The sequence below is a fragment of the Phyllobates terribilis genome, unplaced genomic scaffold (assembly GCF_046119375.1).
Source record: "Phyllobates terribilis strain yellow unplaced genomic scaffold, ASM4611937v1 Scaffold_2__4_contigs__length_985480577, whole genome shotgun sequence".
NCBI classification, from domain to species: Eukaryota; Metazoa; Chordata; class Amphibia; order Anura; family Dendrobatidae; genus Phyllobates; species Phyllobates terribilis.
The window spans coordinates 166,046,422-166,065,143 of NW_027362762.1; the positions used below are offsets into that span (position 1 = coordinate 166,046,422).

At 42.0% G+C, this 18,722-nt stretch overlaps 1 protein-coding gene across 1 annotated transcript in view; it reads left to right on the plus strand.

Moving 5' to 3' along the window:
• Positions 1-18,722, plus strand: part of GALNT6 (polypeptide N-acetylgalactosaminyltransferase 6) — a 107,988-nt gene that overhangs the window by 35,163 nt on the left and 54,103 nt on the right. The window contains exons 2-3 of the mRNA XM_073663224.1: positions 5,573-6,162; positions 15,806-15,978. Of these exons, the coding sequence (XP_073519325.1) occupies positions 5,678-6,162; positions 15,806-15,978 (658 nt within the window). The 5' untranslated portion in view covers positions 5,573-5,677. The remainder of the gene's footprint in view (positions 1-5,572; positions 6,163-15,805; positions 15,979-18,722) is intronic.

An 18,722-nucleotide genomic window follows, 5' to 3' on the forward strand; every position in this document is an offset into this window, starting at 1 on the left:
ATATTACGTTCAGTCCAGTATATTAAAGGCTGTCTAGGTAAGAACAGGATGTTCAGGCGGTTATGTCCTGGTGACACGTTGTTGGTGGTCAGTGAGTTGGAAAACAAACCTGCTTAGGTTAAATATCTTTCCTTTTGTCAGTGACTGGAGCAAAGTAAACCCATTAGTTAAGTCACTTTCACACTCATCTGTTGCCAAGAGATCTATAAAAGTGTAACTTGAATTGTGTCCACGTAATTGACTCCAAGAACAATCAAAGATTCTAGCGGAGAACTGTCTGATTTACAGCAGCCATTGAAGCATGCGGCATTTTTTTTTCTTTAATGCAGACGCAATGCAAAATTCCCCCCCAGACTTTGTGTGATATGCATGGTTGTGTTAAAATGCATTAATTTACAAGTTTTAATAAAGGAATTGCTGTGACTGTGATTTACTGATGTTATTCAGCAATGGAAGGCTCCATGGAAATTACCAAAAACTTAAAATTAACCACAACTTCCTTATTACATTTGGGGGTACTCCAATCATAGTGTATATTAAGGATTTACTATAAAGACAATAGGAATTTTTTTTTTTTGTAAATGCAACAGCTCTAAGAAAAACCTTGTCTTGAAGAGTCCCAATAATTATTACTGCCTTTTAAGGAACTCCCTAAGGCTGCGTGCCCACTATGCGTTTTTAAAGCATTTTTGCCTCAGAATTTCCGCAGCGAAAACGCTTAAAAAACACTTGGTAATACGTGCCCCATGGTCCCCAATGATAATCCACATGTGCTGTACACATGCTGCTGAAATTTCCGCTGCAGATTATCATTGCAGAAAAATCCACAGCATGTCCATTATTTTTGCGGAAACGCGGCGTAATTGCCGATATTGACTTGCATTGAATCGCATAATATCCGCATGACTATATGTGCACATGCGGATATTAAGCGATTCAATGTGCAGATGGTACCCGGGTCTGGAGAAGAGGAGACTCTCATCCAGACCCGGGTACCATAGTACCTGTAAATAAAAAAGAATTTAAAATAAAAAATAAACATATACTTGCCTTCTGATGGCCCGCGGTCTTCTCTCCGGCGCGTCCTGGCTCCTCGGTGGCTCACGGTGGTGTAAAAGGACCTTCCATGACGTCATTTAGTCATGTGACAGGTCACGCGACCGCTGACATCGGCGATCGCGTGACCTGTCACATGACTAAATGACGTCATGGAAGGTCCTTTTACACCACCGCGAGCCGCCCAAGACACCGAAGAAGAACGGGGGCTATCGGAAGGTGAGTATAATGTTTTATTCTTTTTTTAAATATTAACTTGGTCACACTATATAAATCCATGCCGGTTGCATGGATTTATATAATGTAACCAAGTTGTCAAGCACTTTTCCAAGTGATGCTAAAATCGCTTGGAAAAGCGCTTGATAACCCGTATGCGAAAATGCATGTGAAGAACGCTTGACAAACGCTTCTACCTGGCAGGAAAAACGCATGCAAAATCCACATTCGTTTTTCCTGCCAGGGAGATACAGATAAAATCAGCAGCATTTCTGCATCATGGGCACATAGCCTAAGGCTATGTGCATACAGAGCTTTTCAAGGAGGTTTTGGAGTGGAAACTCCAAATCTCAAGACTCCTCAAAAACAGAGTTTCTGCTCTGAAAAATTTGGAAAAAAAACTGCACATAACCTGAATGATCTATGTAAAACGCTCCATAGATTTCTGGGCTGAGGCAAAACTAAAACTGATTTAGTGTGTCCTCAAAGGTAAACTTTGTGCAAAAGTAAAAAAAAAACTAAAAATTAGAGATGAGCAAATCTATTCAAATTCACCAGCTGTGCCATATTTTGCAAGAAAGTTGCTCCACGGTGAATCAATTCGCCATGAATTGAAAATACTGCCATTGCCCTGAAAAGACATGTATAAGAGACTGAGGTCTCCTAGGACTGTATCTTATTCCATTCAAGCTCTTTAATCCTAGACCCTTTTTTGTAATGTCAAATTTACCTCAAAACTTATGACAATGGGTAAATGGATGGTGAAACCATTCTTCACTACTGTGCTGCCATACACTATCTGTAGAATTTGTTAACTTTTTTTATGGCCTTCTCTCCTTATCTTTTATTGCTAAGCTGAGACATTCGCTCACTAGCCAAATTCACTCCAAAGTAGCTGCTTCATTCCCTGCCTCCGTTTTTATACAGGCTATGATAGATCCTCTTGATTGTATGTGCTATACGATGCAATGTGAAGCTGCAAGTCATCATATTGAAGCCCAGTCACAAGGTCATGTTAGCCATGCCTGACTAACGCAATCTTCTGCATGAGTAAACGGACGATGGTTATGTATGGTGATTCGCACAGAGTGAATTGCAAATTGTCTGAATTCATGAGGTTCAGAAAATCGATGACATGGCTCCAAATTATGCATTATATGGTAGCTTGGAATGCACACAGTCGTCTGCATGAGATGTAAACCTAATGTAGCGGCAACCAGGGTTATATAAGCACAATGAAGTACGTGCATAGTTTTTAGGCAAGAACTGTAGTAACATGAACTATTTCACCAGTGCCCGTTTTTTATATTGAATTCATTTTTAGATTTACGATAATGATCAAGATGGAATTTATTTCTTCTCTTTGCTGATATTGTTAACCCCATATTTTAAATGAAGTCCAGAAGGAGATGAGAAATTGATATGAGTTTTGGAAGGACTTGGAGTAGATCGACAATGTCCTCTTTGCATTTGAAAATGGTTCTGACAAAGCTCTTCAGTGGAATTGGACACCATTGCTTAATTCTAGCTTTCCTGGCATGCTCCCTATGAAAAGGGAAACGCTTGGCCCCATCTACTGGAGTCAGAGAATCTCGCCTTTGTTTTCCTAAACCTGTAGGTCACTCCTTTTTAAAAGTACAAGATGCTGCACTGGATGGGGATCAGCCGAACAAACCTCTTGCTGTAGGCCAGTTAACCTTTTTATCTTTCAAGGACAACATTATTCCTGATAAGATTGTCTTGGGACTGGTAGCTGACTGTTAGTGCTGCCTAACATTAGGATGAATAGCAGGGCCTCCAGTCAGGTTGAACACCATATTGTGACCTGCCAAAATGAAAATGACATCTCTTTTATTTAATTTATTGTAAATCTTATCGGCTGCTGAATTTTGAATGAAGACACACTAATGAGAATCAGAAGTGTCCAAAAGAGTACTTTTTAGTGGGGACATTATCCTGTGCTGATGAGAAGTGTTGTACAGATGAATTATGCAGTGAAGTGTTAACCCTTTATTGATGTGCCCATGAAGGTGGTAATGGGGAAAGATGATACTCTTCTGAACCAAGGCTGCTTCTCTGTACTCTGCAATGTGTCCCTCACCGGTCTCATGGGACTAACGTCCAGCTGAGCATCTCGTGACTGCTACAGCCAAGCAGTGGCCGCTGATCGGCTGCAGCATTCATATTTCGCCTGAGCAGAAGAAACAACCGATCAGTATCTTCTGATTGCCTACAGTGGACACATGATGACCCTGCCGGATGTTAATCTCAGGAGACCCGCAGGGGGGACAGTGCTAAATACTGAGATGCGGTGTCAGTCTGGAAGGTGACTATTATATTTTTGTATGTTTTTATTTGCTTCTGTATCACTGTACTGTGTGTAAAAGAAAGCACACCTTTCACATTATCATTTTTTATTATTATTATTTTTTTTGTCATTTATGGACACATCTCACCTACACCCTGTTCCTGCACCTTGATCTCTGCAAAAATCATCATGTTTTCTGTTATTGGATTTCTGCCTGTGATGATAATAATGTGATCTCTAGGACCGGATGTATCAGCATGTCATATGACTCAGTGAGCTGAGTAAAAATAGCACAATTTCAACATTTATTCTCAAATATAAAACATTTCTACTAAAAGTTTAACATATTTAAATAAAAAGAAAATGACCTTTTGGGCAATACTGTAACATTATATTCTCAGCAATCATAACTTCTTTCACTCTTTAAATTTACAGTAAGGGTTTCTGTAAAAGAGCTTTTTAGGTGGGAAGTAGTTAAACTGTGTATTTCTGATGTTCAGCCTGCTTTACAGGGATATTGTAAACTCCAGCTAATCTTTCAGCCGTTGCTTCGCTGTTTCCACCTCCTACATCCTCACTCTGAATGTCTCCCTTAATGCTTTATAGCTTCAGCTCTCCTGGGAGGTCCTACCAGTTTAATAATAATAATTTTATTTATATAGCGCCAACTTATTCTGTAGCACTTTACAATTGAGCGGGGACATTTACAGACAATAAAGACATCAAAAAGTAACATATAATTCAACAGTTACAGGAGGAGTGAGGGCTCTGACCACAAGCTTACAATCTATAAGGAAAGCACAGTAATGCTTGAAAATGATCAGCTCAAACTCAGGGGAACTTTTTAATGTAATATTTTAGAAATCCTTATTTTGCATAGTATTTATATTTTTATACAAGATCCCCCCCCCCTGCTGATGATACAGTAACTAGTGATGGTTCTCCCCAGAGAAAACAGAAGTGGTATCAATGGGGAAGTGTCATTCTGACTACAGCTGAGATTCCCAAAATTGGATGGTCTGGTGATTCTTTAAAAATTCTCCTGTCAAAAATGTTTCTGCTCAGGGGGACCTCCCTGATGATTACTAGCTCAAAAAAAATCTGATTCAGATTTGTTGACTGCATTGCCAAAAATCTGCAAGTGGGTTGTCTTAGATGTTATGTAGGGTTACATGGCCACGTTGGTGATGCAGCAATATGGTCACATGGCTGAAGTTTCCATAGAATAGCACTGAGTCATGCCATTTCTTCTTTTTTTTAAAATTGCTATTAAAGGCCTACATACAAATTAGATAGCTGTCAAATGAATGATATATTGCAGTTGTGTGACCGTCCCATTCTATTTATTTCAGTGGAAGATGCGGGTCTGTCTTGCAACTTGGCTTTAATTTAGACAGGGAACAAGTCACAAGTTCCACAAAAGTGAAATATTCTTTGTTCTTCCTCTGCATCCTGATGCCCACTGAGGATCATGCAACAAAAGTTGTTGTGTAGTCCTAGCCTAAAAGTTACAAGTCCTTTTCTGGCAGTTTCCTAGCCCTGACCTGGCTGGGAAACATTATTAATAGCACTCATCCCTATGTTATTCTATGTTATTCACATGCCCATTAGTTTTTTTTCCCTTGGTCTGAGTGGTTGAGGAAAAAAAAAAATAGCATGCTCAGTTTGTCTCTGAGAAGCAGTTGGCACTCGCCCATTCAAGGCTGTGTCTATGAAAACAATCGGAGTGCGGTCCGATTTTCACGAATTGACATAATGGAGAAGGTGGATAAACTTTTTTTTCTTCTCTCCATCTCTGAGAAAATCAGATCTAACTCTGATCCAACTGTCTGATTAGCATAATCGGACCTTTTTTTTGGATGGAGAGAAAACTGTTCTGGGACCCTAGCCCTAGAACCATACTGCTGATTAAATGGATGCTTTTGCTAAAGTCAAATATTTCAAATTAGTAAAGTTGATTAGATGGTAACTTGACCTTTTTTTTTTCCCTAGGCTCCTGTATAAATGCTCTCTTTACTAATGGAATAATTCAAGTATCCTGTTATTTGACCACGAAAATTCCCACCTGCATTGCAAGGATATTAAAAATTCTCCAAAATGAGGTTGTTGCGGAGACACAATGGGCCCCTGAAACTTGCCATGGTGGGTGTTGTGTTTGTGATATTCGTATTCATTATGCACAAAGACGTTGGCGATGGCAGTAAGGATGAGCCCTGGTTAAGGAACATTGTTGAAAGAAAGGATCAGATGCTTGATATGATGATGGGAGCAGTGAACAATATAAGGGACTCAATGCCCAAACTGCAGATCAATGCCCCAGTGCAGCAAGAAGAACCAGAAGAGAAAGTCAAATCATGTCTACCTGGCTATTACACTCCAGCGGAGCTCAAGGCGTTTATGGAGAGACCACCAGAGGATCCTAACAGTCCTGGCGCTGACGGAAAAGCCTTTAAAAAGGAAAAGTGGTCACCAGAAGAAACCAAACAAAAGGAAGATGGCTTCACCAAACATTGCTTTAATGCTTACGCAAGTGAAAAAATCTCTCTCCACAGATCTCTGGGACCTGACACTCGACCTCCAGAGTGAGTATTATATAGCTAATGGCTGAAAGAATTTCTAAAGCCACGTACCATAAATACTGTCTGTTTGTTTTTTGTTTTTTTTCTGCTGCATTCTTTTTTGGGGTAGAAAAACTCCTGTGCTTAACTGTCCAAGCAGAGTGGACATGATTTCATAAAAACTCATGATCACTGTGCGTTGAAAAACGCTGTTGCAGGTTTGCAAATTCAGAGTCAAACATTTTCAAGATTAAAAAATACTGCTTCAAATCTGCATCAAATAAGGGGAAAATGCATAAAAAACAAGTTTGTTATTGCATATTATGGTGTGAACATCTGCAGAAAAAACTCAGCATTTATGCTATGTGTGCACACTGCCTAAAAGAAAATTGGTATTCTATTACCTTTTTAGATAAAGTTAAGCAAAGAAACAGTAATTGTCATGACAGCCACATAGTTTCAAGGTTTGCAAGCGCTGATGACTTAATTACAATTTTTACAGCAATTAAATGGGTTGTCTGGGCCTAGGTAAAGTTCCCCAGGGGCTTAGAGCTGTAAAAAAATAACAAAGCAAGCGCTCGTACACACGACCATTTTTCGGTCCAAGTGCTATTTGTGAAAAAAAAAACGAACAGCACTTGGACCAATGTTACTCAATTGCGCAATGCAGATGAACGATTTTTTTTTTTTTCACTTACTTGGCATGCACTAGTTTCTTTCTTCCGTAGATTGGATGAGACTCACCCATTCAAGTCTATGGGTGCATAAAAAAAAAAAAAAAAAAAATCGGATGTCATACAGAGCCGCAGTATACTATCTCATTTTTAAGGATACATTGTAATTCTGTAACATAGGAAACTGTATATGATCTTTTAGATGATTAATAGCTGCTGCTGTAAAAAACAAACAAACAAAAAAAAAAAGATTGTACATGGATAACAAGAGAGAAATAAAATTTTTCAGCTTTTCTAGATGAAACTATGAATGTGTTTTTTGCTTTTTTTACACTCATGTGAATCCACCCTAAGTGATTCTTGCCTACCCACTTGGATTCACTGCAAGCTGCTCAATGGTCTGCACTGACACAGGAAGAGGAGTCGACACGAGCAGGCCTACTGCAGAGGTCAGGTGGCTATCAGTGCGTCATCGGCTGTTTTTCTGATGATGCATTGCTCAAGTCACTTGACCGCTGCAGCCAATCACAGGGCGCAGCAGTCCTGTTTCTGGTGAAAAGGTACCGTCTCTTCTTCATGTGTCAACGCAAACCAAAGAGCAGCCTGTGCTGGATCCAAATGGGTGCCAGTAGGTGAGTTTCACTTTCATTTTTACAGCTCCAAGCCCCTGGGGAAATTTTCTTTTGACCTGGCCCCTTTTAAAGATGACCTACAATCTTGGCCGTGTTCTCATCTACGTCTGCGGCTTTGTTCATTGTTTTAGCTTCTGTTGTTTTGAATAGCAAAAGATGATGAAGCAATTACTGAACCTGATGTACTATTTTATAAGATAATAGGAACCACAAGACAGATGTGAACAGATTCTCGTATAAGTTGATTGTGACAGTTGCAAACACCTAGTTCTCCTACTTCCTCCCTCACCATTCTTACTTCATTGCTTTTTCCATTATTGAGACACTTTTCCATTATGAATCAAGGGAAAGTGGAGATAAAAGGGGGTCTGTCAGGGATTCACAGTGACGACACCGGGGAGATCACACAATATCCCACTGCTGCCATCACTCTGTCAGGATTTGTCAGGGATTCGTGCACACACGACCCCGATTACTCACTGCGTACCTATCAGCAAGCGACCAGTGAGCATATGGCGTACACACCTCCGGATTCCAACTCCTGGAATATGTGTATACGCCCCCATACGGTCACTGCCAGCTTCACGATAGTTCAATTAATATTATTCGCTGCCACCACCGACCAGCTTTGAAATATGATACAGGCCTGATCGGATGCCTGCTTTCTGGTAGCATATATGGCTTCGGGGGAGGAACGGTTACAGGTCAAAAGAAATAGGACTATTCAATTTTATATTTAATCCAAAAGGGAGACAGTGTTTATGAAAAATATACAAACGGAGACATTTACAGGACAGAATATACAGTTAAAATAAAAAGGATTAAGAACTTGACAGATCGCAGAGACTATTCAGTCTAGCTGGAGGGGAGGCGCTCCAATTGATTTGACCGTTATCGAATGGGACCCCTTGCTTATAGAATCTATACCGCCTGCAAATGAATACTGACCCATCCTCGACTCACACTCCCTGTGATGACATCACGTGGGCTGGGCTCCAGCCTTTACATTTTATTAAAATCTCTAACTTCTGGGATAACTTATCGCTGGTTGATCGCAGAAGCTGGCAAGTGACGCCATATTCTTTATTATGAATTTACCTTTCCTTAGAGACTACACATGGCATAGCTGCGGTCCGTTATTTCGGTACTTTGCACCACAGCTCACCGGAGGGGCATACAGCTACGGAAAAATAAGCGTATTGTTCCTTAGCTGACCCTGCCGGTAAAGATATGTCCCATTTTTATTGGAATCATAGAACTTCCGATATTCCATATTTCATGTCGGTGTTGGCGAGCCTGGAGTTTGCAGCTGGGAATTGTCCTGGCTATTGTGAGTAGTGTTTGAAGCTTAAACGAACGAGCTGCATCCTCCTCACCCAGGTGTAAATTTATCACAAGCCGGTGCCACTAGAAAATACACTTGTACATTAATTAGGTTAGTAGCTCCCTTTGTATTGACATTTGCCTATTAGCCACTTCTCCTGTGTGTGCTAATTTGCATACAGACCGCTCCATAGATTGTCAGCTCTTCTCCTTTGACAAATGGTATAGAGGAGGGGGGGTGAGGGGTTGGGAAACATCTTTAATATTTTCTTAATATTGTTATGACAGGGTCAATAAAGAGGTGTATTGGCATTTCACTGGTCTACAATTAATCTTCAAGATGTGTCTTTTACACAAACTGGCACCTATCAATCAGATTTAGAATTTAAATTTTAAAAATACTGTGGAAAGCTATTGCAATGTGCGAAGAGAAGGAACATAAAGATAGTGTAGTCAGTATCTAGCCTCTCAATTTTACACGTGCACTATGGGTACTCGAATTATGACTACAAATCCCATCTCAACTGCGGGTTTGTTTCACATGATCTCAAAGCATCTTACGGACCTATGATGGTGTTAGTTTGGGATGGTGCTCGGACCTGGGAACATAATGCGAAATGTGCTGTACTAAGCTTGTCAAATTTAAAGGCTGGGTTTACAATGGCAAAATATGTCCACATATTAGATGACTGTTACTGCCCCGATGCTGCTCCCTGCGCATGTGGTTTTATTGAACTGTACTTGGATCAAGGACCCTTTTAATGGACCTGCTCCATTATGTCTGGGAGTTTGTACTTTCACAAAATGTTGTTAATACCATACATGACATGCAGAAGTAGTGCTCTTGCTTCAAAAGCATCCAGCAACTATTAGAAGTAACACGAGCACAGGAGACAGGAAGTGTTGTGCTCCAGAAGCATCCAGCAACTAGAGGGGTTAACAGTCACAGGAGACAGGGAGTGTTTTAGCAGAGCCCCAGGGGGGTTGTGGGGAAGTTGTTTACTGTCTGGCTAGAGCCAAAGAGAAAGGTGGTGTATTATCTGCATCTTACAGAAGGCAAGGGAACAGAATTCAGGTCCGGAGGGAAGATAAACACAGGTCAGATAGACTCTCTGTGCTAACAGTGTGGAGTATTATCGGGCAGAAAGATAAGGACTGGAGGGAATCCTGTCATAGGGATCATCTCCCTCCTCAAACCCTCCACTCCTCCATCTCCATGCAGGATAAAGAATGATGTGTACTATTGAGTCCTTGTGAAGGAAAAGCCTGTGATTGTATACCTGTATGGCCCATATTAGAAGTCTGCTTGCTTTGATATATCTTTTTAAAATCCATTTTCCTAGGCTTGGTGACCAGGGGACACCAAGAAATGCCCACCTAACTACTTAATTTAAATATTCCCCCCTCCCCTGCCTTACCCTGCACGTCACCGCACCCTGTGACGTGCACTCTAGATCTTCACATCCCGCGCATGCGCAATGCGCCTATAACTTAAGCCGTGTTTTTTTTTTTTTCTCCCTGCCTTATTTTACTGCGGTGCTGTAGTGCGTAGGCGCTGGGGAGTCTCTGTGACTTCCGCTCCAGTGACCTCCAGCGTGAGCAACAATGAGGTTTGGTCCCCACTTACTCCCGGATAACTGCTAACTATCAGGATGCCGGGAGGAAGTGGGGAGGGGGGAGTATTTAAATTAAGTAGGTAGGTGGGCATTTCTTGGCATCCCCGGGTCGCCAAGCCTAGGAAAATTGATTTTATAAAAAGATGTATCAAAGCAAGCAGACCTCTAATATGGGCCATACTGGTATGTATAGATTTACATTCTATCACCTGTATGCCCATATTGGAGGTCTGAAAAATCCTAGGGGGTGACAGATTCCCTTTTATAAGGGTTTTCCCATGAACAAAAGAAAACACCTTTTGTGGACTGTTCTTAAACTTTTGGATGGGCGATAGCCCAGAGCATGGGCGTTTTTATTAATTTTTTTTATATATACGTGTGTGTGTATAATGTATATATTTTAGGTCTAGGTGTGTCCTCTGGGACCTAAGCTGTTACCTGAAAACTTGCCACATGTGCACAGCCCCTGACTATGGCAATAAATGGAACCATATAAAAAATAATTTATGTCCGAAGAGGGTGTGCATTCCACCTACAAATGGAAACTTAGTTTCCTTGTTTTTGGAATTGGTGGGTATAACAGAGGTTATACTGCTACCTGTCATAGTTTTGTACAGATAATGAGGCCAAGGTAAAAGTTACACCCTATAAAATGCCATTTAATGTCTATAATTTCATCTATTTTTGATAGTCTCAATAGACCATGTCCAACATGGGGTGTATGCAATGATATGTCAAGAGATTGGAGTTGATGGTACACTGCATATTAAAGGCAGTCTACAATCAAAACAAAATGTCTGTACAAACCCAGCACAGGTGCTCAGTGCACTTTGGCATGGCGCAGCAGTTCAGTGCAGATTCCAACCTACTTGTTTCCACCTATGCCATCTCTTTTCTGGCTCCTGTAAAGCCAGAGCTGTTAATCAAGGAAGATGAGGACCGAGCTGGATGGTAAAGAAGTAGGTGGGAAGGTGCACTGAATCTTTTTACCATGCTAAGGGTCCACTGAGTGCTGTGCTGCGTTTGAACAGTCACTTTGTGCTGCAGACCTCCTTTAAATATGTGTTTTAATGACTTCACGTAAATGAATTTCCAATTATTTTAGAATTCAGTTTACGTAAATTGGTATCAGTTTGCCCACACCAGGACATCACGAGTGATGATGAACAATGCTGGTTATTTATGACCACAGAACGGGTTATGTTCCTGCCTTTTGTGTGTCTGTATGCTTTTATGGTTTCTACCATTCTGTTGAATTAGGCTGTAATACTATACCACATATAGCTTGTGGACAAGAATAGTGCCGTTTCTGATAAAAAGTAGATCCTCATACAACTTATTTAAACGGGTTATGTATCAATAGTGCTGCATTCTCAAATGTGTGCTCCTTGACGTCACTGCTACTATGATTATGATTAAAGTTATTCCAGTAATTGTCTCTCGGAGCCTTTTTAAAAGAAAAAAAAAATGCATGAAGTTGTATCAGATATGTGCTATTGTGTTATTCAGCTTCAGTTCAGTAGTTTAATGTTATTGTCCTTTTATTCCTTAATGAGAAAACAGACAATGCTTTAAGTTTATTTGGTAACTTAAAGTGGTATCTTAGCTGGTCTTGTGGCTGGGTAAACTTGTTAAAACATTTATTTCTGTAAAATCTTTGAGGAAAATTCTTCTATTTCCACCTATAGGCCACTTCTCCCCACTTTCCCTTCTAATTTTCCCAAAAATCCATCTTTAGAGACTAAACCTATATCAGTTCACTGAATGATCAGATTACAGATCTCCTTTGAAGTCTATGGAGAGGGGAGAAGTGAGGAGGAAGCTGCTGGAGTGAGATGCAGCTTGTGATTTTTCTAGTAGTGTTTTAGTTCATCCCAGTGCTACTGTATGTTATTGCTTCTGCTTAGGATGTTCTGAAGATAAACAAAAAGAGAGGGTGCTCCATGTGAAGAATGTCACAGTACATATGTGATGGGGGAAGAGGTATTCAACTCTCCTCTGGTAGTTGTGCGTGCCAGGCACAACGCTGATGCTAAGCAATAAAAGATGGCCGTCCTGGAGCGCTCCAGCACCGTCCGCTGGCTCCTGGCGTCCTGATCACGAGCTGCGCTGCAGTAAAAAATTGGAGAAAGGTGATCGGTGGAGAGCCACAGGACGCCACGCTGAGAGTCAGGAACCACCCAGGTCAGATCAGAAAAGTAGATTTATTCAACACACAACGCGTTTCAGTTATGATCCGTACCCTTCACTTATTTACAAAATGCATACCACACTCATTGCTTTAAATGTACAGGCACTGACATGATTGATAACTAATTGCATACAGGTTTTAAAAAATCATGAATATACATAAAATTTACATGATTATAAATCATAGAAAACAAAACAATGCAATAACAATAGTACTAATCATATACGCAGTAAAAATGAATTATTAAAAGGAGGGAGATAATAAGTAAGTTCAATTGAAATGCTCCTAAGATTTCATCCCCCTGGGCGGCTCCATTAGATCTAGATCAAATATTGTATGGCAGGACTTATTTATGTTTCTAAACAGAACCTCACCTAGCTAAGTTGTATGAAGTTCAAGCAATGGGTGTGCTCAATACTAATGTTCAAACCCTCTGGATACAAAGTAGCCAACTTGTATAGCCAGAAGGATTCTCTGTTATTCAGCCTCTGTATCTGATCCGGACTGGTCTCAGGTATATGTTCAAGAATGATCAAACGTAAATTATCAGGTCTTTTTTGGTGATACATTAGGAAATGCCTCGACAGGCTATGGTTGGTTAATGCATTTTTGATGTTGTGCCTATGACCGTTCATTCTGCTGTGAACCTGCTGCGTGGTGCGTCCAACATATTGGAGACTGCTCCCACATTCCAGCAGGTAAACAGCGAATGACGTACCACAGGTTAGATGTTGGTAAACCTCCAAAAGTTTCTCCAGTCACCCTTGATTTAAAGTCGGTACATCCAGGGCTGGCTCCAGGTTTTCGTGGGCCCCGGGCGAAAGCGTCTCAGTGCACTCCTTTAACACATACCACTATTCACGAAGCACAGATACGGCGGAGAAATATAGGTATACAACAAAGGGCCCAGGCTGCCCCCTCATCCTTCATATATTCAATCATACACACACACACACACACACACACACACACACACACACACACACACACACACACACACACACACACACACACACACACACACACACACACACACACGTACACACGCACACGGTGCGCAGACACGTACACGCGCACAAGGTACGCAGACATGTACACACGGTAGGCACGGTAACACAATTAAAGGCGCAGTGTCACCCCTGCCGTGTCTTTACTACCAGACACAGCCGCACAGCATGGCTGTGCGGCTGTGTCTGGTAGTCACCTGTGTCTGGTAGTCACCTGTTCAGGACCGCCGGCAATCAAACAGCGCCGGCACTCCTGAACAGGTGCCGGGGAAGCAACCCGGGCCCCGACAGCGAGTGGGCCCCTCTGATGGTTCAGGGCCCCGGCACTTGCACAGGTATGCCGGATGCTGAAGCTGGCCCTGCTCATGTGTCTCATGATCACCAGCCTGCCCCCAAGTGTCTCATGATCACCAGCCTGCCCCCATGTGTCTCATGATCACCAGCCTGCCCCCATGTGTCTCATGATCACCAGCCTGCCCCCATGTGTCTCATGATCACCAGCCTGCCCCCATGTGTCTCATGATCACCAGCCTGCCCCCATGTGTCTCATGATCACCAGCCTGCCCCCATGTGTCTCATGATCACCAGCCTGCCCCCATGTGTCTCATGATCACCAGCCTGCCCCCATGTGTCTCATGATCACCAGCCTGCCCCCATGTGTCTCATGATCACCAGCCTGCCCCCATGTGTCTCATGATCACCAGCCTGCCCCCATGTGTCTCAAAAGAAAATCAAAAGCTTCTCCTTACCTTGCCGCCGCTCTCCTTCTCATCTGAGGCGCGGACGCCAGCCAGTCACAGGCCAGCAGTGATGTCATACTCCAGCGACTTGTGCACTGACGTCAGGAAGCTGCCGGTCTGTGCCGACCTGTTTCCCGCATGGTAATAGATTTAAAGTGAACCTGCGTCCGAGGATACAAGTTCAGATCTCTGGGGCCCAGTGAGCCGAGAGGAGGCCCTGCCGGGCCCCATACGCCAGTGAAGGCAGTAATGCCCTGATGGCAGCCCTGGGAGCAATAAGATTTTTCAAACTTGTTCCTTCTGAACACAGTGCTAGGGTTTTTGGGTATATCCACTGACAGAACCGAATCATTCCCCAAAATAAACCAATACTTTAATTCAAAATGGGGGATTTTTTTTTTTTTTTTTTTTTTTTTTTAAAGATTGAGTGGGAAAAGGTTTTCCGAAAGGAATCCTCAAGCATGCCTACAAGGAATCTCCAAATTCCTGTAATTGGTTTCAACAGTCATTCTGTGCTGACAGAGTCCCTTTAATAGCTTTGGTGCCATTTTCAAGTGGTGTAGAATTCTTATGACAAATGGTGAATTGGGACTGGCTTGATTTCAGTGTGTAACTTTAGTTTGGAGTGAGTACAGTACCACTTTCAGCATCTTGTGAATGGCACTCAATCCCTCGCTGTATAGCACTGTGACTGCCGTGTCCGTGTTTGGAATATAAAAAAGAATGCATTGACTACAGCCTGACATCACAATTTTCTGTAAATGCACTCAGTGAACTAGCCACCCGGTATTCTTTTGGATCTTATAACTGCACTTTTACATGCTACAGTGGGTCATCAGGCTTGATTTAACAATTGTTGTATCTGTGGGAGCTTTTTTTCCAGTAGCTGTAAGATTTGGGAAAGCTCATATTCCACAGCGGGTGTCTGTCCTTGCCTTGGCAGGTGTGTCTGTGACAATGGAGGCAAAAAGTAAGATCCCTGCCGGCGCAAGAATGCTTTTCAATATAGCAAATGAGAGAATAAAGGGTCTAAACCAATTTAAATTGACGTGGGGAAGTCGCCCCTTCTTTAACAATATCCCTTTTGGAAAAGTGGAAAGAAAAATCTCAAAACTGTAACAGCTGTCTCCATGGCTGGTCAGCAAGCGGAATAAAAGGAGCATCATTGTTCCTGTTGAAGGCAGCAGGAAAACCTGAGCTCTCATGTGGAACATTTCCCTTGTTTGAAGTTGGAATTGAGGTATGTGGCCTGTAAAAGAACCATTCACCCTGGTGTTGAAAAGCTAAAAACCAATCTGTGCAGTGTGGCCGCCCCACCGAGGACAGTACAACCCCTTCATTGGGATATTTTCCTATAAGGTTTCTTGAGCTGTGAGCAGGGTGCTATGTTAACGATACAGTCATGAGATGGTTATGAGACAAGATTTTTAAGAAATAATAAGCTTTTGTCTTGTAAATTCACATTTTTAATCTTTCTATTTTAGGTGTATTGAACAGAAATTCAAGCGCTGTCCTCCACTTCCAACCACCAGTGTAATTATAGTATTTCATAATGAGGCCTGGTCGACCCTCCTCCGCACAGTGTACAGTGTGTTACACTCTTCACCTGCCATTCTTCTGAAAGAGGTCATTCTAGTAGATGATGCTAGTACAGATGGTAAGTAAAGTCACTACTGTCACTGATTAGGCACCAGAATTATCTATGTTGTGTAAATCCAATGAAATGGGTATTTTAAACATGGTTTGCCATTTTGTCAGAATTCTCCATGGCCAGTAATATAATTTGCTATTAGAGATGATAGAATCTTTTGAAATTTGAATTGGCTAGGTTCGGCAATTTTTTTTTTAAAATAATTTGATTTGCTGCAAAAATGACAAAATAAGAAATGCCAAGTAGGTTCATGTTCAAAAAGCCAGCACCTGCAATAGGGTGCTGTTTTAATGTGGTGTGTACAGATGTAACATTTGACTAGTAAAACGCATGTGCAAGAAAAAAAAATGTTTGCAAACTACACACTTTGACTTGCACAATTGGAATTACATTTCAGTATTTTAGGGAATTTTTCAAATTTTTTTTTCTAGTTTTGAAAATACAATTATTCACCCCTTCACAAAAATGATTGCATAAGAAATGCAAAAACTCGGTGCAGTGCCCTTTTGACAAGCAAGCACACAATTTGACTTTGATTTCCGATTTTTTTTTGGGGGAAAAATTATTGTGCTGTCTTGCTATTGCTTTTAGTGCATTAATAATGAAAAAAAAATGTGACGGAACTCAAATTTAGCAGGACAGCTGCCAACTACACTGTATATCTAATCAATTACACTGTTACTGCTGCTGGCACCTCCCCTATATCTCTCTCCCTTATTGTTGCAGTTAATAGTGATGAACGAATATGTTCAAAATCTGATATCAAATGTTAAGTTCGGCACGAATGTGGCACATTCGGATTCGTGATCGGAAAGGCGAGCAAAATTTGGTAAAATCGGGAAAATTGGTAACATTCGGTGAATTTACATGGTTACATGATTGCGGGGCAACTACTGTGTTTTTTACAGTTTTGCTACCATAGTGCTTGCATATGATGAGCAGGGAGACGTGGCAGATGAGTAGTGGGGGGGCTGGTGAAATCTCAAAACAGGTGAGATCAGCGGCACGCTGTTTTTTTTTTTTTTTTTTTTTTTCCTTCCTGTAGGCGGTAACTAGCAGCTAGCCAATCGGAGCGCAGGAAGCATCCACGGTGTCCCAGACACAAGGGTTTCTGCAATTGGCTGCTGAAATCCCATGTCCTCTCCATATAAAAACCGGCCATGTTCCCTCAGCGCCATTTTATGCATGTCACTGAAGGAGATAGCCGCTGCTCAGTGTGCGCTGTCCTGTGTAATGAGAGATAGAAGCGCCCATCTATCTAGCTAATGTGGAAGTCAGATAGTGTAGATAATTCCTGTGCTGTGTACCTGTTCAATCGACCTTGCTGTCTCTTTTTTTGTTATTGTGCAATTACTGAGATTCTCACAGAAATAGCAGAGTCTATGGCTCAGTACAGTGCTGTGCATCGGTTGTACTGTGCTCCATGCAGACCTTCAATCTATTTTTGCACTTGCTAATGTGATAAAGCAAGCAGGCCACTTTTTGTTTTTGTGGGGTTGAAATTCAGTTATCTGCAGAGCTTCTGAGTGAAGAGCACAAAAAACTTTTTTTTTCCTTTGCTAATATGATAGTGCAAGCTGTGTTAACCCAGTTTGTCATTTTTTGGTGGATGAACTTCAGCTTTATGCACAGTAAAACAAATATTTTTTTCCAAAGATTTTTTTGTGTTGCAGGCGTGTTACTCTGCTATAAGCCACCTAGTGCTTTTAGTGAAATTCAGCTGTATTCAGAGCTTGTGCAGAGTCAAAAAAATCTATTTTTTGCTGTTGCTAATGTTATACAGCAGCCTCGATCTGCAGAGCTGTTGCAGAGGAAAAAATCTATTTTTGTATTGCTAATAGCGTGCTCTTACTACAGTATCTGAGCAACATGAGTGGAAAAATGAGAGGTCGTGGTGGAAGAGGGAATCGGCTTGGTTTTCAAGGTATACGTGCAATAGGTGGTAATGTTAGTGAAAGCACTACTGAACCAACACGGTCATGTCCTATCCAAAGACTACTCACAACTTCTGTTACTGGACGTGCTACTCCACTCCTTTTCTTTGGCAGCCGCACAGCAATACGCCTTGTTGATAAGGGCCTGAAAGAGCAGGTGCTCCAGTGGATGGCAAACGCTGCTACAAGTGGCCTCTCCTCTTCTTCCTCCACCTCAACATCACACACAGCACAGTCCACAGAGGTGGCACCCCAATTACCTTTGCTTCCCCCCCCCCCCCCCGTGTCACAACTGTCCAAGCACCCAACTGACTGAGGCGAACTACAGATGGGCGATTCTGTAGAACTGTTCACCCATTCTATACCATGGGCATCAGAAGTGTACTCCAAACATTCACAGAGTCAAGAAGAGGAGGAAAGCATCTGCACCGATGCCCAAAATTTTTTTACGTTGGATTCGGGGCAGCACGGAGTAGGATCCGAGCAGTTTCCTGACCCTTGTCACCAGACGTTAACCACCGGGGAGGGAGGTGATCCTGATGAGGCTCAGATACCCGAGGCTTATGTGGACTGTACTGTGCTGTCAGGGCAACAAGAGGAGAAGGGTCACTCTGAGGGCGAGGAATGGGATAACATATTGGATGATGACGAGGTTGAAGATCCTACTTGGTGTGAACCCAGATTCACACAGCCGAGTAGCTCATCTGAAGAGGTGGAGGAGGAAGACGAGGAGGTTACCTTCCACCCTACGGCGCAGACACGGAGTGATGCAAGCACGAGGACCACTGCATCCTTAGCCACAACTGTGGCTGTGGC